General features: G+C 36.7%; 1 protein-coding gene and 1 pseudogene across 2 annotated transcripts; both read left to right on the top strand.

Moving 5' to 3' along the window:
* Positions 1 to 825: 825 nt before the first annotated feature.
* Positions 826 to 23,131, top strand: TIGAR (TP53 induced glycolysis regulatory phosphatase). 2 transcript variants are annotated; one of them, XM_039869084.1, is made up of 6 exons: positions 826 to 989; positions 7,048 to 7,085; positions 13,551 to 13,672; positions 17,658 to 17,735; positions 20,123 to 20,233; positions 21,116 to 23,131. In XM_039869084.1, exons 1-6 carry the CDS (start codon positions 958 to 960, stop codon positions 21,542 to 21,544), a joined length of 810 nt encoding a protein of 269 aa, XP_039725018.1. In that variant the 5' UTR covers positions 826 to 957; the 3' UTR covers positions 21,545 to 23,131. The 2 variants fall into 2 exon arrangements, with proteins under 2 accessions (XP_039725018.1, XP_039725017.1); XM_039869083.1 differs by having other exon boundaries at positions 17,640 to 17,735.
* On the top strand, positions 15,518 to 15,636 carry LOC120607481 (uncharacterized; annotated as a pseudogene).

Genomic DNA, 23,131 nt, shown 5'->3' with positions numbered 1-23,131 from the left:
AACTTTACTTGTGTCATGGCTAGTTATCTCATTTTACTTATTATTCAGAGTTTGAGAGGCTAAGTAACTCTCTCAAGTCCCTGAAGGCTGTTAAAGAGAACTTATTCACTAGTTACTTTTTAAAAAACAGCGGAAGCGGGGAGGACTCTACTCAAGACCACTGCAGTTAGAGGTCAAGACCTGCGATGGGGTAAATTTACTAAAGAGGAACTGGTTAGATAACGAGGGTCAGTGGGAAAGGAGCTTCATTAGATACTGAGGGTGAGGGTATTCTCAATAAGCTGGCTTCGCAGGATTCTTTGGGAAGACCGGGCTCAGCAGGCCAAGTATGAGGCCTAGTTTAGAAGCGGGCTCAAAAGAGTCTGCAGTTTGCTCTAGGAGCATGCCTGTCAATGCGGATTTGGGGACTGCAACTGGGTGGTTTAAGTCTGCAGACCTTGCTGACCTTACGTCCTCCGTGTTAGGCATGAACAGCTAAACCTCATATAACTCGATTCATCAGGCACTGTATACCCATGAAGTAAGACTACTGGCTGCATTCCAACCTTACAACAGATTAATCATAAATCCGAGCGTCGGGGTCCCTTATCCGCGCTGAGCCTCAAAGATAAGAGGAACGCCGGGACAAGAATAGCTTCCTCCGGCTACTACAGAGCGGACTCCGCCCGCACCTGCCGCGCGCCAATCACAGGCCCGCGCACAGGGACGCAAGCGCCATGACCGTGAGCGGGGCCTCGGCTGTAGCGGGTTTCTTCCGACCTGCGGGCCTGATTGGCCTTTCGGAGATGACGTAGGCGGCCGCTTTGGCCTATGGCAGCCGAGCCCGCTGGCCGGATGGGGTTGGAGGAAGTGGTATGGACGAGATGATCCCGCAATGCAGAGGAGCCGCGGAGCACAGTGCAGGTGACGCTCGTCGAGCTGTGGCTGTTGCTTCTCGTTCCTCTGAGTACCAGGAAGATGACACGCTTCGCTCTGACTTTTGTCCGGCAGTGAGTATTGCTGTCGCAGAGTGCCTTTCTCTCCTCTTCAATGAGTGTGTTTTGGAGTAGGTGAAGTACCGTTGATCTGTCGCCCTTTCTTTTTCTGCTTGCTCATCCTTCGGAGAGTTGGCTGGGACGGGCTATTTTCTAGCTGTTTTCGTACGTGTTATATCATTTCGACTCTTCCTTCCCCCAGCGACACTTAGCGAGGAAGGGAGGCAGGTGTCAAATATCATTACCTCCGTTTTACAGATGAGGAGAGTCAGGTCTGGATAAGTAAATGATCAAGGTTCCCAGCTACTTGATGCCTGAGCTAAAGCTGAAGAAAGACAACCTTGTCTTCGGACTTCTATATGCACCGTGTTAATTTCCAGCTGATTCCGAAGAATTTGCAGAATAGCTCGCCCAAGCCTGTTATTTGTGATCCTGGCTGCCTTCCCCTTTCTCCGTCTCTGCTGTTCCCCCTTGTTTGTCTTGGGGACTACCCCACGGACGTGTATCTGAGATTTATTTCTTCCCTCCAGAGGTTACATTACTGGAAGAGGAAAAACAGCCTTTGCCTGCGTCTCAGTCGACCACATCACCCGAACAAATATTTTTATCGTTAACATTACACGGAGCAAAATGCTGAAATGTCTTTATGTCTCTTTTTCCTTCTCAACACTTATTTGGCAGCTCTTCATGGGAAGTGAAATGAGGGTGGTTAAGAGCACAGATTTTTCAAGCAATATTGACCTAGGTAAGAATCAAGGTCTAGCTAGGAGTCTTGCAACCTGGCCTTCTGTTAACCGATTTAACCTTTCTTACCTCAGTTTCCTGATACATAAACCGGAGATACTGATAGTACCTACCTCATTGGGTTAGTGTGAGAATTAAATGGGAGAAAGGTAAAGTTTACAGCACAATGGTAGGGAAGAAATATATATGAGAATTAAATAACTTCTCTTTCTATAAGGACAGCTCTAACAAAAAATGTAGTTAATCCACAAATAAGTATGCATAGTTTATCAGAGCAGCATTTTGAATAGGTACTATGTGCCAGCAGACTGGGTTACACAGATAAATAAGATGCCATTTTTGACTTTATGGAACTCACAAGAAATACTAATATTATTTAACCTGGTCAAGCCTACTTTAATTCTATCTTTTTTGTCCTGTTGTTCTTTTATAGGAAGATAATCTTGGGAATCATCTGAAATTGTCCTTTCAGGATTCACAGGATTTTAATGACTAAACTAGAAATTGAGTTCCTCTCTATCTCTTCTGCCTTACCCCTCTTCATTTTATAGAATGCTTTATCACCTTGTATGACCAATTAAGGTCATACAGCTAATCAGTAATGAAACAGGAATTAGAATCCTAATTGCCTTTTCTTTGAATATTAGAGCGTTTTCTGGCTCCCTTGACCCAGCCAGCACAGTGTCTGACATATAATTGAAGCTCAGAAGTTGTAAGAAATTTGGATTAAACCAACCCTTGACAAATCAGGTGATCCCTATTTAGATTCTTAATGGACAATAGTCATGTGAATTTTTATCCCTTCCCTGATTCTTAAAAAAGGCTTGATTTTTAAATTGATTCCTCATAGAATAGCTATAGAAACCAATTTAAAAATGTCTTAATAAATGCCAGGCACTGTTATAATTAAATTCTGATAACAATCCAGTGAGGTAAGGATTGCTCCTCAATTTGCAGGTAAGGGAAAAAAAACAGAGGGTATGTAACTTGCTTAAAGTCACATGGCAGATTGGAGAGGCAGGATTTGAATCAAAGCAACATGACTCTACAGCCCATCCTCTTAACACTGAACTCTTCTACATCTTAAGTTAAAGACCAGTATTTGTAGATTGCTTGAATATCACCAGCCATTTTAGAGGCTACTTTTTATTTCTCTTAATGGAATTGTAAAGAGTGATAATAGTTTGTGTTGTTCTGTTTTTTTGTTTTTGTTTTTGTTTTTTTTGGGAAAGTGGAATGAAAGTGTTGAAATAATGAATAGTGTCTGAACTATCTTTTCTCCTTCAGAATTCTTAAAGCTAAAATTGATGATTCTTTAGGGAAAAAATGATTTCAAACTTGATTGATAATCACCCTAGTTATATGTAATGACTATTGGAATTAGCAAAATTCTATTATTCAGCACAATTTGGGAATAGGCACTGGAGTTTTGTTACCTGATTCTGTATAACTCTATAAGTTACTCAGACATCTTGAAATACTATGTTGGCATGATCAATATTTTATAAGAGTTCGATAATTTTATTGAGCAGTGCCTCTTTAAGTAATGCAAGAGAACATTTTAAAAGCAATATCTTTAAGTTCATCCAAATCCTTTATGAATTTCGTGCTGTTACTATATGTGTTTACCTTTCTTCATCATACTTGAAAGTGAAATATCTTGTGTAACATTTTTGGAATAGAATGCCCAAGATTTCATACTTCAAGTCTACTATATTATTAAACTGTAACTTCTCATGATCTTATAGCACAGCATTGTTGAAAACTCTGGTATGTAGGTTGACATTTCCATCACCTTCACAGTACATTGAAGACCCTAGTTCCCTTGAAATGTTATTTGTAGGTGTTTGCAATCAGTTGCCTGCAAACCATCTGTTTCACTTCCATTTTTAACTAGCTCTTAAAACTTAAAATTATTTTTACAAACTAAATTTAATTTGAATGGTGTAAAGATGATGGGTTAGTAAACGTATTGATAACTGCAATATACAGATGATGTATATCAGCATCGTACACTCAAAACCTATGTAATTTTATTAATCAATGTCACCCTAATAAATTTAAGAAAATCGGTGGAAAAAAACCATATTAATAGCAAGACTGATGTTTTCCTTACTCTATTCTAACATCAGTTAACTCACTTTTTGTTGAATGCTAATCATTGTTCTGGTCTTAATAAAGCATGCAAAATAGATATTGGACCATCTGTAAACTTTTATAAAGATAATATGTAACTGTTACGTTACTGTGATATTTGTTTCCTGGGAATGGGGTTGATCCTAGTCTTTGCACCTAGAACTAACCTATATATAAATAAAAATATATCATGAGTTGTCTATTTCCTTCCCCTTCTCAAACATCAAGAGAAAGTCTTCATGTTACTAGCCCTTGAAATCTTCTATATTTTCAAGTGACTTAATTAGTGTAGAGGAATTAGGATAATTCATGATCAAATATCAGGTGAGGCTTTACATTTTCATGTGTGCTAAAACATATCTATTTTGAAAACTTACCTCAAATGTATACTAATTTCTCATGATTTGTTTCTTGTGGCACAGACTGAGTGCTCATCTGTTGAATTTGAATTCTTTAAAAGGATATGCTTGGGAAATTAAGCTTTCTGTATGATTTCTAAAGAAATGCCACAGAATATAAACTGAAGCTAACAAAATCAAATACCTTTTTAAGTGAAGAATGGTGTGATAATCTACAAAATGAATAACGCATATTTGTAGCCTATAAAGGGCTAGACTTCTTGGCAGAAGCATTTGGATTCTTGCATAGTCAGGAAGCATTTGGATTTTGATGGAGTTTGATGGACTTTGAGGTTTGATGGAGTTCCTTTCTGGATCCAAGTAGCTCCATCCCATGGGATTTTTTTTTTTTTTTAACGAGAGCTTTATTTAAACACATGTAGGTGTTATCAGCCTTCATAATAATCAGGGAAATACAAATTAAAATTAAGGTGAGTTAAACTGTTCAGTTGTCTGACTGGCACTAATCTAAAGTCCTTATACTACTAAGTGGTGGTGAGGATGTGGAACACTGTAGAGTGGTATAAATGGGTATAACTGCTTCAGCATTATCTGATGAAGCTGGATATTTGCATACCCCATGGTCCAGCAATTCTAACGCTAGGTATATATCACGAGGCATGGTGAGCAAATTTTAATTAAAAGGCCAGATAATAGTTTAGGCTCTGTAGGCTCTACAATCTGAACTGCTCAGCTCCACTATTATAGTGTGAAAGTAACCATAACAATAAATCAACAAATGAGTGTTACTGTATCCCAATAAAACTTTGTTTACCAAAAGAATTATTTGCCAATCTTTGGATGGTTCTCAAACATAAGCATGCATCAGAATCACTTGGTGGGTTTATTAAAACACTGATTGCTGGGCCCCAGCCTCTGAATTTATGATTCAGTGTGGGGCCCAAGACTTTGCATTTTCCACCAGTTTCCAGGCAATGCTAGAGATACTGGTTCAGGGACCACACTTTGAAAACTACTGCCCTAGAGAATATGATCCACTGTGTACAAACATATTTATAGCAGCATGGCCCCAAACTGGAAACACTCTAAATGTCAACAATAGACCATATAAATAGATTTTGATAAATTCTTACAGTGGAGTATTACACAGTAATGAGAATATAAGGAGCACAGCCGCATTCAACAATATTAATGTCTTAAAATTTTGAACAAAAGAAACAATATGCAGAAGACTACATAGTAAGCAATTCATTGTAAAGTTCAACAACAACTAAACTAATCCATGCTCTACGTGTGGTGGGGAAGCTATGAGGAAAGGCAAGCAAATGAGCATCCGAACATCCAGGTAATAGATCCCTTGGAAGGGGGGCGGGGGAGTGAAAGGATATTGTGATTGGAAAGGGATCTAGGAGGCTGGCAGTGATCTGTTAACTTGGGTAGTGTTATATGGGTGTTGGCTTTATAGTTATGTTATTTGTTATGTGTTTATTTCACAGTTTTTAAAAGATTAAAAAATGTATTAAGTTAAATCTTTGATTTCTATAAAACTTCTTCCAAAAATGACCTATAAATAGAAAGGACTATTGAGTGCTTACTAAAAGCCAAGCAGTATTCTAAGCACTTTACCTGTATTCACTCAATTATCACAAGAGTCCTGTGAGATAGATTATTACTAGTTTCCTTTGACGGACGAGGAAACCGAAGTACTTGAGCTAAACCAAGCTTGTTAAGTGTGAAACCAAAGCAATGTATCTGAGCCTGATATATGGCAATGGAGTTTACTTTAAAGATTTTCACCTCTCATTGACATAGAAGGATATACATGTGGGCTGTAGACATTTGATTCCAAATGAGGAAATAACTTGTTTTGAAGAAATCTGTTTACTATTTTTACCACCCATTCCCTATTCTACGTGTAGTGTCCACAAAGAACAAGCCAACTCCTTTCTCAAGGGCAGCCACTGACCATCTCTGTGTCTCCAATGCCTAGCACTGTACTTATCACACAGAAAGCTCAATGAAGTTTCACTGAATTCTCCTTGATAGCTTTTCGTGTATGTGATGATGGCGTTTACTGTAGTTCTTTCCTGTCATTCAGTTTTATCCATATTCCGCTGCCTCCTTCACCTTCAAGTCTCAATTGATGGTTAGTTTGTGACAAAGTTTCCAGTCCTTTCACCTTTCTGGTTGCTTCAAAAAAAAAAATTTTTTTAATTCTTAAAAATTTATTACCCAAACCTCAGTTCTTCAATGTGGTCTTTAAGATAGTTATCAGCACTACAAATGGAACAGCTGAAGACCTAGGACCTAGGAGAAGGCAGGGGATCTGAGGGTTTGTGCTCTTCTTTCCCACTCCATTTGCAGTCTCTGTGCTTGCTCATTCAGCCCAGCGATGAATGGACTGACTTTCACATTTTGTTCCTGCTGCCTGTGAAAGATGCTTTGGTCACCATAGTTATTTTAATAAGAATATTTAACAACAACAACAACAACAAAATATATATATATACATGTATGTTTTTAAATAAAATATTCCACCTGCAACTCACTTAAGATTTGTGATCTATACATTTTAATTTGGGCAGTTTGAAATTTTTAACTCATCAAGTTAGTGAATTAGATGATTGCAGATATGTAGAATAAATTTTATTGTATTCATTCAGTTTTATCTAATTTACTCAAATATTAGGTTAGATTAGGAAGTATGTTACAAGGTTCACATGCTATCTTTATGAATATCATCATCTTTCATCGTTGATTTTTTTTCACCTCAAAAATAAACTAATTTGGTAATGAAGGTTTATTTACTTATTTTGTCCTACTCTCTCTTTTAGTGGAGAAACAAGATTGAACAAGGAGAGAATAATTCAAGGTTGGTATACTATTATTTTAGCTCTGTCCTTTAGTGTTATCAAGATCAGTGAGTTAACCAGATTTGGTAGGCCAGGGTGAACGGGGCAGCTCTGTATAGTGAGTTGGGATTACAGAATTAAAGCATCATAGTCACAGAAATATGATCGGAGCAGATAGTAACCAGGAGGAATGAGACTCTGAAGCGAACTGGATTTAAAGAATGCTACTCCACGTAGTTTGTGGGTAGCTTCAAAGTGGCCCAGGCAGCCGATTAAACCGTCTTAAAATATAATTGCTGAGACTTAAGATGATTTTATGTTTGGAAACATAAAATTTATTAGCTGGCATTAATGATATTTTTCTGCTAAAATATTTTCATTTTAATAGTAACAAAGAGGTTTAAAAAAGATAACTCCTTTTCTCACATGGGATGCTTACTTTATTTTGAACAGACTCTCCTTCCCTTGTGCTAATTTGGGCTCAGATCTTTTAATCTCCCTATGATTCAGCTGGTCTGGCTTTTAGAGAATATTTTGGTGAACTTTCAGCTAGACATGCTATTTCTGTATTGTGATTATAACAGCATTTTGTTTTATTTTTTGGTTAGAGACATCTGGAATTTGCAGAAACAATTTTCATATCCAGTGTGCCTAACTCCCTCTTCTAGAAACTAATAATTAAATGAAACTTTTTTATCGATGACAAGTGCCCCTCCCTGCCCCCGCCCGTTATCTTTTAGACTTAGGTTCCTGACCACCCTGTCTTTTGCTACTGCTCATTTGTCTCATTTCATTAGAAGTCGACAATGGAATATAAATAAAAGTTTTTGTGTTCACACTTGCGTTTTTAGGTTTGTTTTTCTTTTTTTTTTTAACTCTGTAAGTTAGATGCTTAGTTCTTTAAGTTATAGCCTCTTTTTTTTTTTTTTTTTTAAGCATTCAAGCTTATATTTCTAAGTGCCATTTTGGTTGCAGACCTACAGTTTAGTATGTAGTAATTTCATATTACCAAATCTCAAATCCATTCTGATTTCTTCATTGACCTATGAGTTATTTGGAACTATTTTTTTAAATTTCCCAATGACTGGGCTTTTTTTCTCCTTCATCTCTTATGATTGACTTCCAGTGTAATTGCTTGTGTTCTGACAGAATGGTTTATTTGTTAATACTTCTTTGAAATTACTTAACATAGTCAGTTTTATAAATCTGCCATTGTATGCTTGAGCAAAATCAATGTTTTCTAATTGTTAGGTTTGGAGTTACATATTAAATAATCAACCTTGATTTTTTTGTTCTAATCTTTTATACTTTACTAATTTTGTAGATTTACTAATTTGCCTATATGACCTAAATACCAGGTTATGAATGAAATATGTTGAATTTCTGACTGTAATGGCAAATTTATCCTTTGATACCTGACATTCTAGTAATTTGTGCTTTGTATGTTCTACTTTCATATAGTTAGAGGCTACTTTTTTTAGGCACGTACAAGTTAAAAAATTGTTGTATCTTGCTAGTGAATTGGATCAATGATTATTATAGTGATCTTCCCAATTCTTCCTAAGACTTTTGTCATGAAACGCTCCATTTCTTGGAGTAATATAGCTACTCCACCTGTTTTGGGATTGGATTTGCCTGGTATATATTTTTCTATCCCTTTCCTTTCCATTTTTCTATGTACTGATACCTAAGTGTTATTACCTTATAAATACTAGGTAGCTGATTTTCGTTCTTTAAAAAAAAACAACAACAACAACAATCTGTCTTTATTAGCAAGAATAGTCCTTTTATTTTATTCTGATTAGTGCTATGTTTGTTTGTTCGTTTTTTCCTTTGGTGTTCTGTTCTACCTTCTTTTTATAGTTTCCCTTTTCCTTTTTACTTTTATTAAGTGCTTATCTTTATTTTCCTTATCCAACCTCTTCTTACCTTCCCTACTGGCTTTGAAATAATAAACCATTTCTGTTCTTCCTCCCACCCCCCACTTCTGGGCTGTTCACAGCTCTCTTAACTGAAAAGCCACCCCTCCCTTGGGGGGAGGGGTATGCTATCTTTTATTTTATCTTTTTTTTTTTTAACAATTCAATGAGTTTTTTTCAATTATAGTTGACATACAATAATATAGTAGTTTCAGTTGTACAGCATAGTGATCAGAGATCGATATAATTCACAAAATGATCACCTCACTAAATCTAGTATACCTCTTCCTCCTTACATATTTATTGCAACATTATTGTTTTTTCTTTTGCTACACTTTATATCTCCATGTCTGTTTTGTAACTATCCATTTGTACTTCTTAGTCCCTTTGCCCTTTTTCACTGCCCCCCAACTCCCCTCCCATCTAGTAACCCTCAAATATCCTCTGTATCTATGAGTTTATTTCCATTTTTGTGTTTATTTTGTTTAGATTCCACATGTAAGTGAAATTATGCGATATTTGTCTTTATCTGACTTATTTCATTAGCGCAATACCCTCTAGGTTCATCAAGGCAATATCTTTTTCCATCCCCTTCCTTTTGGTCTGTGTGTGTCTTTTAATCTGAAGCGAGTCTTTTGTAGGAGTCTTGGTTTCTTATCCATTCAGTCACTCTTATCTTTTTTGTTGGAGCATTTAATTCTTTTCCATTTGAGGTACTTGTTGATATGAATGTAGTTATTACCATTCTTTATTCCTGTTCTTTCTTCTTAAAGAAGTCCCTCCAACATTGCCTGTATTACTGGCTTGGTGTTGATAATTTCCTTTAGCTTATTTTTGTCTGGGAAGCTCTTTATCTGTCCTTCAACTCTAAATGATAGCTTTGCTGGATAAATTATTCTTGGTTGTAAATCCTGGGTCTTCATCCTGTCGAATATTTTTTGCCAAGCCCTTCTGTCCTGCATAGTTTCTTTTGAGAAATCAGCTGCCAGTCTTATGGGTGCTTCCTTATAGGTAACTGCTTTTCTCTTGCTGCTTTTAAGAATCTCTTTTTGTATTTAACCTTTGGCATTTTAATTATATCGTGTCTTGGTGTGGGCCGCTTTGGGTTCATCCTTTTTGGGACTCTCTGAGCTTCCTGGGGTTGTACGTTTATTTCTTTCACCAGGTTAGGGAAGTTTTCCATCATTGTTTCTTCAAATAGCTCTTCAACTTCTCGTTTTCTCTTCGGTACCCCTATGACATGGATATATTTACATTTAATTGTGTCCTATAGGCCCCTTAAATTATTATTACAGCCTTGACTTCTTTTTTCTTGCTGTTCTGACTGACTGTCCATGGCTTCCCCATTCTCTATATTGGCGGTTCAGTCCTCTTCTTTATCCATTCTGTTTATTCTCTCTAATATATTCTTCATCTCAGATAATGTATTCTTCATTTCTGACTGGTTCCCTTTTATAATTTCCATTTCCATTTTTGTTTTTTTATGTCTTTGTTAAAGTTCTCACTGAATTCATCTATATTTCCCCTAGGGCCATTGAGCATTTTTATAACCAGTGTTTTGAACTCTGCATCTGTTAGATTGCTTGACTCCATTATTCCTGGATCTCTGTTCTGTTCTCTTTGACTGAACTATTATTTGCTCTTTGTCTTCCCATTTTGGCTGCCTTTCTGTGTCTGTTTTATGTATTAAGCAAAGCTGCTAAGTTTCCTAGTCTTATTAGTGCGGCTTCGTGTGGTAGGTGTCCAGTGGCACAGTCCTGAAAGGGGTTCAGCTGCAGGCCAAGTTTAGCTTCAGCCTGTGCCCCTCCAGGGCCACCTATTAGGATTCAGCAAACAACCCACAGATGCTGTGCTTATAATTGCCTCAAGAGGTCATGCCAGAAGCTGAGGCCCGCTGTCACCAGTGTGAGTCTTGGAGTTGGCTCAGCAAGGAGCACTAGACTCACAGAGGACAACTGGATGTGGCTTGGGTGGGGCTGTGAGTTGGGGGAGGCGGAGTTTCAGGGAATCCTCTGGGCAGAGTGACCTCTGTTTCCCAGTTTGGTGACATCTCAGCTGTGACGTTGTTGCGTCTACACATGGAGCGGGGAGAGGGGACGTGGGGGCAGGAGGACTCAACAGAGGAACAATGGATACCACCGGCACTTCTGCTCAAGAGAGAGCCTCGCCTCCGGCCCTCACTCCGACAACTCGGTGTCCCCCTGTAAGTTCCTGGTGCCCCCTACCCAGCATGGGTGCTCAGAGTGATCAAATCCATCACAGCAAAAGTCTGCTTGCAGACACGGCCCCTTTAAGAGGCGTCCGAAGCTGCCGCTGCCATAGCCTCTGTCCCACTCAGCTGTTAGGGACTGGGCAGCCTCATGTCTTCATCCCCTCCTACATTCTACCATTGCAGAGTGATTAATTATTTCTCTCTCTAGTTGTAGTGCTTTTGTTCGTCTAGATCCCAGGCAACTTTCCTTGCTGTGTTCCATGTTCCTGTCACAACTTTGATTTGGTCACAAGAGGAATGAACAAAGCCTCTACCATCTAGGCCATTTTTTCTGAGAACCTCTCATTTCTGTTCTTTTAATGGTTATCTTTAAATTTTTACCGTTCATACCTAATAAAGTATAAGATTAATATTCCCTCTCCTGAAAAATACAAAGAACTTACTGTTTAGTATCTCAGTCCTATCCTTTTTTAAACCTAGGACTTAGCTATTATTTATTTAGACAGTGTTTGTTCAGATTTACATATATATTTACCAGTTTCTCTTAGCATTTTTTTTGTATCCCAGACCTTCATTCCCCAAGTATCTTCTTTGAAAGTTCTCCTAGTGTAGATTAGTTAATGGTCAAGATAGTTTCAATCATTTCTAGTCTAGACAATTATATTTTTATTCTGTTTAATCACTTTTAGTCTAGATATGCTAGGCTGACAGGTCACTTAGCACTTGCTGTTTTATACTATTGTTCTTGTTAAAAAGCCAAATGGTGTTCATGGTAGGTAATTCGTCTTTCTCTATAACTGCTTTTAAAATCTCTTTGATTTTTGTTATTCTACAATTTCCCTTAATATATCCACAAAAGATTTTTAAAAATTTATCCTGTTTGATGTACATCGTGTTTTCTTTATCTGTAGATTTCTGGAACATTCTCAGCCATAATCTCTTCATATTTCTTCTACCCCATTATTTTTTTTCTTTTTCTAGAGTTCCAATTAGATGTAAGTTAGGAATGCTTATTCTTTCTGTCGTTACTGTGCTATATTGGAGATGTTTCATCTGTATCCATGCTGCATTCTGGGTAATGACTTCAGGCCTGTCTTGGAGTTTACAAAGCATCCCTACAATTAGATCTCCCTTGATCCACTGAGGGATTTTTCCTCCCTCAGCAATTCATTTTTTCATTATTAAAAGATCTGTTTGGTTCTCTTGAAAGCTCTCTGGTTGTTTTTGATGACTTCTTGTTATTTGCTTATTTTTGTGGTTCTGCCTTTATATTTTAATCATAAGTTATTTTAGTCTGTATTTGCTGATTTCAAAGTCTGACGTTTTAATGGTTCTAAATCTGTTGCTTATTTTTTCTGTGCCTTTCATTCATGATGGAATGATTTCTTGTGTGTTAAGTCTTTGACTGAACTAAATTAGTAGAAAACTTGTTAGCCTTTATGAGAATGATTTGCTGTGATGAGGATTTGCATTTGATTTTACCACTGACCTGAGACTACATTTGCTTTCTTACAGGATTCCTGATTTGTAGGAATATTAGATTTAGTTCTTCAGTTCTCCTACCTTGCTGTCTCATGCAGCAGCGTGTTCCCCCCACCCCAGCAACCCATTTTCTCATTTTAATATTCAGGATTCATCTTGAGGGTTTTTGGTTGCTTTACTTTTCTCTTGGAGATTTTCTTTATATCCTGTGAGCCCAGGAATGCAACACACACGCACACACACACACACACACGCGCGCATGCACGCACGCACGCACGCACGCACGCACACTTAGTTCTTTTGTAGTAGGAGGAGCCTTCAGAGTATTCTAATCAGCCTTCCTCCAGGAAGTGGTAATTCCAAAATGCTTTTTTAAGTGAAGAAGGAAAGAAGGGAGAGAAAATAATACAATATAGAACATTTGGACCATGGAGATAAAGAAGGAAAAAATTCCTTAGATGATGATCTTACCACCCAAACATAACATCTGAGTTGAGAACAGAAGATGAGAGCCAGCATTAATAAACTGTAGCTAATGAAGGGATGGGCAAATGTGAAAGAGGGGAAAACTTGAGACAGTTAAATTCTCATCATCATCTAATTCTCATTATGCAAACATTCTTTTGGGAAACATTTGAATACCTGAGCCTTTAGAGGATTATAGCTTAATTTTACTTGTTAGTTCTCTGACAAATTATATGGAAAAGTACCCAAGGAAATATTTCAATAAAATATGGATAAACACTATTTATATTCTCTTACATGTGACTTAATTTGCATTTTTGTATGTATGTATGTGTGTATGTGTGTGTGTGTGTGTATATATATATATATATCTTTGAATGGTATTGTTCTTTCTCCTAATACTACAGGGCAAGGAATAGATGAGTCTCTTTCAGAAACTGGATTTAAACAAGTAGCTGCTGCTGGTATATTTTTTAATAATGTGAAGTTTACTCATATTTTCGCCAGTGATCTCATAAGGACAAAGCAGGTAAGTAATTTAGAGTCTAGGTTTAGGCTGATGAACCAAAAGTCTCCATAGTTGTAACTTTGAAAAATCTGCTACCAAATTCTGTAGGAAATTAAATCACACACAAACATCACTCTCAACCCTCTCTTCCTGTTGACAGAACTTCTTTTTTTAAATTTAACTTTATTTTGGTTTGGTAATTATTAAATTAGAGTAGCTTTAGGGAAAATGTCTATCAAAATGTCTAAAAAAAGACATGGTGTCATGAGAGAGCCAAGCAGAAACAATAGACAGGAGAATTTCACCCACAAAGACATCAGATGTTGGAATTACTAGATACAATTAAAACAGACAAGCAATGTTACTATAAAGAAATAAAACGTGTTTGAAATATCTTTAGGGAACAGATTGCTATAAAAACAACATTAGAGGTTTTAAAAATAACCAAAGCAGCTTCTAAAAGCTCAGTGGAAGGAGACTTTTGTGACAACTATAAGGGAATAACAGAGTTGGAATTTAGCCTCCCCCTGTAAACAGCTAGAAAACATGACAAAATTTGTGAAACAACTTTTGCAGACATTGGACTTCAGGTAGTGTGGATGTATGATCCCCAAATGAAGTGGACACTGCTTCAGCTGGAAATCCCGGAGAACCCTAGGGATTCTCCGGGATTTCCAGCTGAAGCAGTGTCCAGACTCTGGTAGGAGAAGCCAAATAGAATCCAGTGGTATCAGTGAATTCAGGAGACAAAGCTTGGAATTTGGGATGGTTAAATAACTTAACTGTGGGGCAGAGTACTGGGAGAGAGAGCTGCACAGAGAAAGAACTCTAGAAATATGTATAAGGATCTCCTTAAATCTTTGATAGACTATTAATCTGTGCATGTATAGGGTGAAACTGCATGAAGCCAAGCAAAACACAATGTCAGAGGAGAGAGTAATTGCTGGGGAGTTGTAAGCTGAACAATTCCTAGAGTTCACATGGTGTAGGAATCAATTTGAGTTCTCACCAGCCAAAGTAGAGAGATTTCATTGAATACATAGAGCATATGGTAGAGATGTCACAAAGGTTACACCTTAATCATGAGGCTAAACTATCCTTAGAGGAACATAATGAGGAGAGCAATAGAAGATATAAAAAAAGAACCAAATTCATCTTCCAGAGATAAAAAATATAATATTCTGAAATGAAAATTTCACAGGATGGGATTAACAGCAGATTGGACACTAGAAGAAGAGGTCAGTGAACATGAAGATATAGAAAGAAAAAAAGACTAAAAAAAGGAAAAACGGTCTCAGTGAAGTGTAGGACAATGAAATTTAATATACATGTAGTTGAAGTTTCAAAAGAGAAGTGGGAGTGAGAGATGAGTATGAAGATAAAAAATATATATATTATGAAGAAATAATGACTTAAAAAATTCCAGATATTTATCCAGTGAAAATACTTTGAAAAATTAAGGCGAAATAGACTTTTTCTCTCAAGCAAAAGTTGTGGGACCTAAAATAAACCCACACTTATATGGTCAATTGTTTTTGAGGGTTTTTTTTGTGGCGGGGCGGAGTGGGGGGCTCAGTTGAGTTTTGGCAAAGGTGCTAGGGTAATTCAGTGGTTTAAAGGGTAGTCTTTTCAATAAGGGGTGCTGAAACAATGGGCTATCCATATGGATCAACATAAACTTTGAGTCTTACCTCACACAAAAATTAACTTGCAATTGATCATAGAACAAATCTAAAAACTAAATCTATAAAACTTCTATAAGAAAACACAGGAGAAAAATCTTTATAAAGGTTTCTTAAGACAAAGCACTAGAATTCTTTCAACTCAGTAATTAGACAAACACTTCACTTTAAAAATGGGTGAAAGGTCTACAGCCATGCCACCCTGAATGTACTCAATCTCGTCTGATCTCAGAAGCTAAGCAGGGTCGGGCCTGGTTAATACTTGGATGGGAGACCACCTAGGAATACCAGGTGCTACAGACATTAAAAAAAAAAAGTAAAAAGTAAAAATGGGTGAAAGATTTGAATTTGACCAGGCACTTTGTAAAAGAAGATACATAGAAGGCCATAAACAGAAATAAAATATGCTTAGCATAATCATAGCAAATATAAATTAAAACCACAATGAGATGCCATTATACAAACATTCAAATGACTAAAATTAAGATGATAAAAGGATGTGGAACAACTAGAACTCATACATTGCTAATGAGAATGTAAAATGGAAGAACTACTTTGGAAAACAGTTTGACAGGTTAACATACACTAACTATATGATTTAGCAATTTCAGTCTCGAATTTATCCAAGAGAGATGAGAATACACGTCCAGACAAAGACTTGTATACAACTGTTTAATAGCAACTAATGGGCAAAGAGTAGAAACAAGCCATGTGCCCATTAGTAGGTGAATGGATAAATGAACTATTTATATGTTTATACAGTGGAATACAACTTAGCAACAACATGGAGGAGTCTTAAAGGCATTATGCTGAGCAAAAGAAGCCAGACACAAAAGAGTACCTATGGTATGATTCCATTTAGATGAGACTCTGGAAAAGACTAATCTATTCTACATAAAGCAGATTGCCTGGGGCCATGAGTACTAAATTATAGATTAGATATAGCTGAAATAATCATTAGCTTATAGATAAATATAAGATAGTAACTGAAATATAGCACAGTGTGATAAATAGATTTAAAATAGGAGAGTTTAAAAGACATGAACATGATGAGGTCTAATATCTTTCAAAGGGAGGTATCAGAGAGAATGGAAAAGAGGCAATATTCAAAGAGGTCACTGTTGGTAATTCTCCAGACTTGTTGGAAGATAAATGATCAGATCCAGAAAGTATAACAAATTCTTCAGGATAAATAAAAAGTAACTCACATCTACATTTACAACAAAATTGCAAAACTCCAAAGAATAAGAAAGAAAAACATCGTTTACTAAAGGCCAGTATTAGGCTATAAGCAAATTTGTCAGTATCAATAATTTCTTTAAGGTGTTGAGAGATAATAGGATTAACCTAGAGTTTTATACCTAGCAAAACATTTTCTAAGTGTAGGTGAAATGAAGACATTTCATACAAACAGGTTGTAAAGAACATTCAAAGGATGATTGAGGAAGGAAAATAATTCCTGAAAGAAGGTCCGAGTTTCAGAAAAGAATAGTGAGGAAAGAAACTGCTAAAGGTTTAGGTATATATGTATGACTATTGACAAATAAAACAATAATGATGATAATTTAACTTGTGGGGAGGGGGTCAAATTATAAGGCAGGTTTTAGATTTAAATAATTTCCAGTTTTACAAATACAGTGTCTCTTGTAGATCAAAAATAACCAGATGCATGACGAGAAGGAAATTTGAAAATGAGCAAAAATGGAAGACAGCAGAAACAGAAACAGGAATTATTTAATAACAGGAGTTATTAGATGTAGGCTTTGAAATAACCATTTAACGCAGAGATAAAAGCCATTGAGAAAATCAGTGGATTACTGGAAACTGTAAGCAAGAATCCAATACAAATTCTAGAACTGAAAATATAACTGAAATTAAGTCTTAATGGATGCGTTTAATAGCAATTTAGACACACCCAAATGGAAAGTTGATGAACTAGAAGCTTTTATGTAAAGGACCAGATAATAAATACTTTAAGTTTTGTGGACCGTATGGGCTCTGTCACAGCTATTCAACTGCTGTTGTCCTGTGAAAGCAGCCATAAACAATACATAAATGGCTGTGTTCTAGTAAAACTTTATTTACAAAAACAAGTAATGTTCTGGATTTGGGCTATAGGCTGACCTCTGAACTAGAAGATAGTTTATAAGGAAATATGAAAATCTGACATGAAGAGACAAAGGACGAGCAGTACAAAGAGAGGCAACTTTTGCAAAGGAAAATTATTTCTAGTTCTTTTTTATTCACTAAGAAGGCATGTATTGTTTTGATGATTTGGCCAGAATAATTGTTTTTATGAGAAACAGTTGTCTTTTGATTTTCAGACCGTGCATGGGATTTTGGAGAAGAACAAATTTTGCAAAGATATGACAGTAGAATATGATTCAAGACTTCGAGAGAGAGTAAGTAACTTACATGTTCTTTATCGTAAATTATTAATAACCACATCAGTTTATCACATGGCTAAAAATTAAATGCCTTCCTGCTAGGAATATGGAAACAGCTAACATCTGTTAACAATCTATGATTCAACAGTCACTGTTACATACTTTCATAGATAGTATCTTATTTAATTATTAAAATCGTATGATTTACATCTTAAATTGTAAAAGCAAGATACACTCATAAGAATTTAACACAGTACAGCAGAGTTTAAAAGTGAAAAGTTCTCTCCCTCGGCCTCCCAATCTTACTCCTTGATTATAAGCATAAATACCCATTTTATATACCAGAGATGAATCTTTCTGAAACTGAGATTTAGCTAAAGCCATACAACAATTTCAAATCTGGAGATTTGACTCTAAGTCTCCTCCTAGAGCAGTATTCTTATTATGGTCTATAACACTGACCTATATAAGCTGGTCGATGTCCCTGTCAGCGCTGTGATTTCTTCTATACCTGGACAGAAATGTAACAGAATAGCTAGGGCATCTTTAAAGAATTTCTTTTCTTAACTTGGATGTGTTCTCTGTCATAGTTCCACATATATACTAGAGCTCCAGCGTAAATACTGCTTGGAAAGGGTTGTTCTGTGCCGGAGAACCAATGCTCCAAACGAAAACATTCTGAGTTCAGTGAAACACTGAACAGGGCCTATCATCACATGGCAGGAATGTTATCAGACTGGGCCATCTCATCTTTTCTCCTTCTGTGTTCTCTCCAAGTAATTTCATCCTCCCTTATGATTTCAGTTAATGGGCTGACGATTTCCAAAGAGGTGTTTTAACAGATTTCTTACGTAAGCTGCACACTCACACATGAAACTGCTGCCCGTTAATATCTGTTTGAATGCCTCACATCTACTTTCAGCTCAGGGGAGTGAGAATTTTCTCTACCTGACGCCTGCTTTATCCAGTTGCCTAAACCGTTCATTCTTGACTTCATTGTCTCTGACACTGTACTTCGAATTATCATCTTGTCACTTCTACCTCTAAATAGTTCTTGAATCCTTCATTTCTCTGCAAACTCACTGTTGCCATCCTATTGAAGGTCAGTGTCATCTGTCACCTAGATCACTGGAACAGTGATTCTCCTGTTTTCACTGTACCCCCTTTGCTAATCCAATTTCTACACTGCAAGCCAGAGTAATCTTTGGAAAATTTGGTTGCTATGCCCCTATATAGAGCAGTTCACTACTTCTCTTTTATCTTCAAAGATTGTCCAAGGTCTTAGCTATTCCTCACATGCTGTGAGATCTGATCTGTTGCCTCCATCTCTGTCCTTCCTTGGCCCTGGTGCCCAGTCTTAGTAATAATATGAGGTGAACATTTACACAATGTGCACCACATTTTAGCACTGTTCCAAGCACTGCAGGCTTATTAATCTTCACAACAACTGATGGGGTGAAGATTTAAAAACTTCAGTTTTAGTCCTCATTTTACAGGTGCGGAAACAAAGGCACACAGAAGTTAAGTCCATGCCCGGGGTCACAGAGATCGTTCGTGGTAGAGCTCAGATTAAAAATCGAAGCTGTCTGGCTCTGGTGTCCATGCTCTGGGCTACTAATCACATGCCTCTCAAGGACCTTCTTGAGGTGCCCAAACACTCCATACTCTTTCCTTACTGATCTTCTGAATCCGCATCTGGATTACTTGCTCCCTATGCCTGGCCCACTTCCACTCACCCCCAGGCTTTGGCCTTCTGTGATTCCCCAAGTCCAGATGAGGTGTCTGTGCTGTGCGTGTCTGTGCTCAGTGTTTCCCTCTGTCATGGCACTTTTCCACTAGTGTTCCTGGGTTAGTATCCCCTGACCCTGTGATCTCAGCAGGGGCGGCGAGCCACGGGTCACCCTGCTCTCCTTCACTGCTGTGGCACCATTTCCTAACACGCTTTAGTGTAGTGTTTGAAATATTTAACCAATAGATGTTTTTATTCTTAAAAAAGTGAAAAGTGATGATTATTAATGTTCTTCATTGTAATAGAGGTTGCTCCAGATATAGTTGATGATGTAAGAACTTTTGGACTTGAGGATTATAAGAGCACCTGGCAAAATGTGCATATACCCTTTTTAAAAATAATATTTTACTATTGAAATCTATCCGATGGTGGTGTTAGAATCTTCTGGTGTCATCGATGTAAACCATAAATAATTATTTGTCTCTTTGCATATTTTACTATGCAAGTAATCCATTATCATTGTGGGGAATTATCAGTTCAGAGGAGATATCATTAAGTAGAAGAAAACCATGCTTCTTCCTGGGGTGGTTGTTTTAAATTTGTCATAAACTTGTACTTAATTGTTGTATTGCAAATTCATTGGAGGCACTTTTTGTCCATTGGACCATTTCAGAAATACGGGGTTGTAGAAGGCAAGGGACACAGTGAGCTAAGGGCAATGGCCAAAGCAGCTGGAGAAGAATACACTACGTTCACACCGCCTGGAGCAGAGACTTTAGACCAGGTATGTAGCCTGTTGACTGATGAATTTCCTAACGTCACAGTAGCTGCAGTCTGACCTTTTTGTAAATTAGATATTTCTGAATTTCAGCTAAGCAGTTTGAAAGTTGTTCGGTTCGTGAAATAACTCTTTCTGATGTCAATTTTTTAAAAAGCTATCCTATCTTTTTAGTTGACTGTTAAGTTGACAGCCATAACTGATAATGGATTTAAAGGACGTGTGTTATTAGGTGTTAACCATTAAGAAAACTCTTTGAATATGAAGCAATAACTTCAGTAATGGTAGTCAGTAAAGCAAGTGTGTGGTGCTTTCAAGGAGAATGATAGGCAAAACACTCGAGAGGCACAATAACTCAAGACTTGAAATTTTCAGGCCCCACTGCCTCTCTAACTCTGTAAGTGATGGCATCACCATGCTTGCATTCCTTTGGAGCATTCTGCTTTTGAATTGAAATAGTGGGGATTTTTATCCCTATTCTTCATTTTCACAATTTTGTTGTAAAGACTTTCTGTTAATTTATTAAAGGAAAGATATTTTTGTCTTTGTCATTCTAATCGAACTGAGTGTCAGATGTAGTTACTTCGTTAACACTATTTAAGGGCTTCTGTTTACTTGTGTATTTTCCTAACTAGATTCTGAGTGCTTTGAAGTCAGAAATTAGGAATTTTTTCTTACTCATTTTTGTCCCCAGTGTGCTTCCATAGTTTCAGAATTATGGTGGGTACTTACTAATGTCCGTGGAACTATTGATTGAGTGATTAGAAATATAGAGCTTCACCTGCTTAGGTAGTGCTAAGGTTGATATAGAAAAATCCAGTCAGTTATGTTTTAAGATAGTCATTAATGTCACTTTGTTTCACTTTTTCTCTCCTTCCTTCTTTGTAGGTGAAGATGCGTGTAAAAGACTTTTTTGAATTTCTTTGTCAACTGATCCTAAAGGAAGCAGATCAAAAACAACAGTTTTCCCCAGGAACTGCAAGCAACTGTATGGAAACTTCTTTGGCAGACATTTTCCCTTTAGGAAAAAACTGCGCCTCCAAATTTAATTCAGACAGTGGCGCAACAGAATTAGTAGCCAATGTCTTAGTCGTGAGTCATAGTGCTTGCATGAAAATCCTGTTTGATTATTTTCTGACTGACCTTAAGTGTTCCTTACCAGCAACTCTGAGCAAATCAGACTTTACATCAGTCAGTCCCAATACAGGGATTAGTCTCTTTATCATAAATTTTGAGAAAGAAAAAGTTAAACCAACAATTCAGTGTGTTTGTATGAATCTACGGGATCATTTAAATGGAATGACTGAAACTCATTAAATGTATATGAAAATCTAACAATTTTGAGCCTGTAAGGGAGGGAGTGCCTTTGACTTTGTTTCCATCCTTTGCTAGGTAGATCTGATTTGGAAACGAATAAAACAGGTTATAACAGGTTATAAAGCTCAAATGGAATCATAGCCACATAAAACACTAATGAAAAACCATTTAGAATTATTTTTCTGAGTACAGTTGGCATTTTCGAGGATAATTTTACCACTTCGCTTAGTTATATCTCTGGGGTAGATGGATGAAAGAAATCAGTATTGCAAATCGGGGGATTAATAACCTGGTTATTTTGTTTCATTCTTTTTTATGTTATTTTTCTTTATTGTCTGAATAATCTAGTGTATTTTGTTGGCTCTCGGTAAGATAATGCATGTTTTGTACTATCTCAATCCTGTGCTCAGAAGAAGGAATTACTTATAATTCCCACTGCATATTTATAGTGACAACATGTTATATTTTAAAAGTTCTTTAAGTGAAAAATGCTTTGTAAGGCAAAATGACACTAAATTTTTAATATAGAAATCAGCTGTTGGGATTGTTTACTCAGGTTTAAAATACGGATGAATGCAGGTTATGATTGTATAGCAGTCTGGTGAGGAAGAAGTTAAAGCATCACTTGATTTAAAAACATTAAAGTAGGAATCTGAGTAGGGGAAGATAAAGCTCTTCTCTAACCTGTCGTCTGAAGAATTTAGTTTGAGGAAGGCTCTAAAGAAAGCAAACAGTTACTGGTGTACTTCACAGTTACCTCAGAATAAGAGCGGGTGTTTCTTTGAAAAAAAAAAAAAATGGTGCCCTAATAACCACAGCTGTGGGGTTTTTATGGAGGGTACAGATAACGTTGCCTCTATTTTCCACCAGATGGCACTGGAGAAAAGGGATTTTGGTTAACTTAATTTTGTATATATAATTGGACCTTCAAAGATCCTTGTCTAAATGAAGCAATGTTTTACATGTAGTTTGCTTTTCAGTTTTCATGTTGATGAATGCTGTGAATCTCAATTTATAAAAGAATTAACACTAAAGTTTCTCAATTAAGGCTAAAATCATGTATAGTCAACATTTACTTTGGACACTATTTGAATCATGTATAAAGTTGGGCATTATGCTGTTTTCAGTGTGTCTAGCACCACTAGTTTTCCTACCACTGTTGGAAGGAGCTTGTGGTTGAGTGCCAGAGGAAGTATACTGCAAATGAAAAAATTTGAAAAATAACCAAAAAGGATAAATGAAAAATGTCCACATTCCCCACCATCCAGAAGTAATACTCCCCCCATTTTAAATAACAGGTTGAGATGTAAGTAAAATTCCTTTCACTAGTTCTCACAGTCTTGTTCCTTTCTGGTACTCTACAGAGGCATCCACCACAATGAGTCTGTGTATACATTCATCCTTTATGTTTTTACCCGATATCATAAGGGAATGGTATTATTTTGGTGTTTTAAAAATGTATGTAAATCTCATCAAACTGTCCGTATCCTTTATTTTCACTTGTTATATCTATGTTGATTTGTATACATTTACTTATCACCACTGTATTCTATTGAATAAATATGATACCCTTTGTTTATTCTCATA

The sequence above is a fragment of the Pteropus medius genome, unplaced genomic scaffold, assembly GCF_902729225.1.
Source record: "Pteropus medius unplaced genomic scaffold, Ma_sr-lr_union100, whole genome shotgun sequence".
Classification (NCBI taxonomy): Eukaryota; Metazoa; Chordata; class Mammalia; order Chiroptera; family Pteropodidae; genus Pteropus; species Pteropus medius.
Note: the sequence above shows the minus strand (reverse complement) of the source record. Positions and strands in the feature narration are given on the sequence as shown.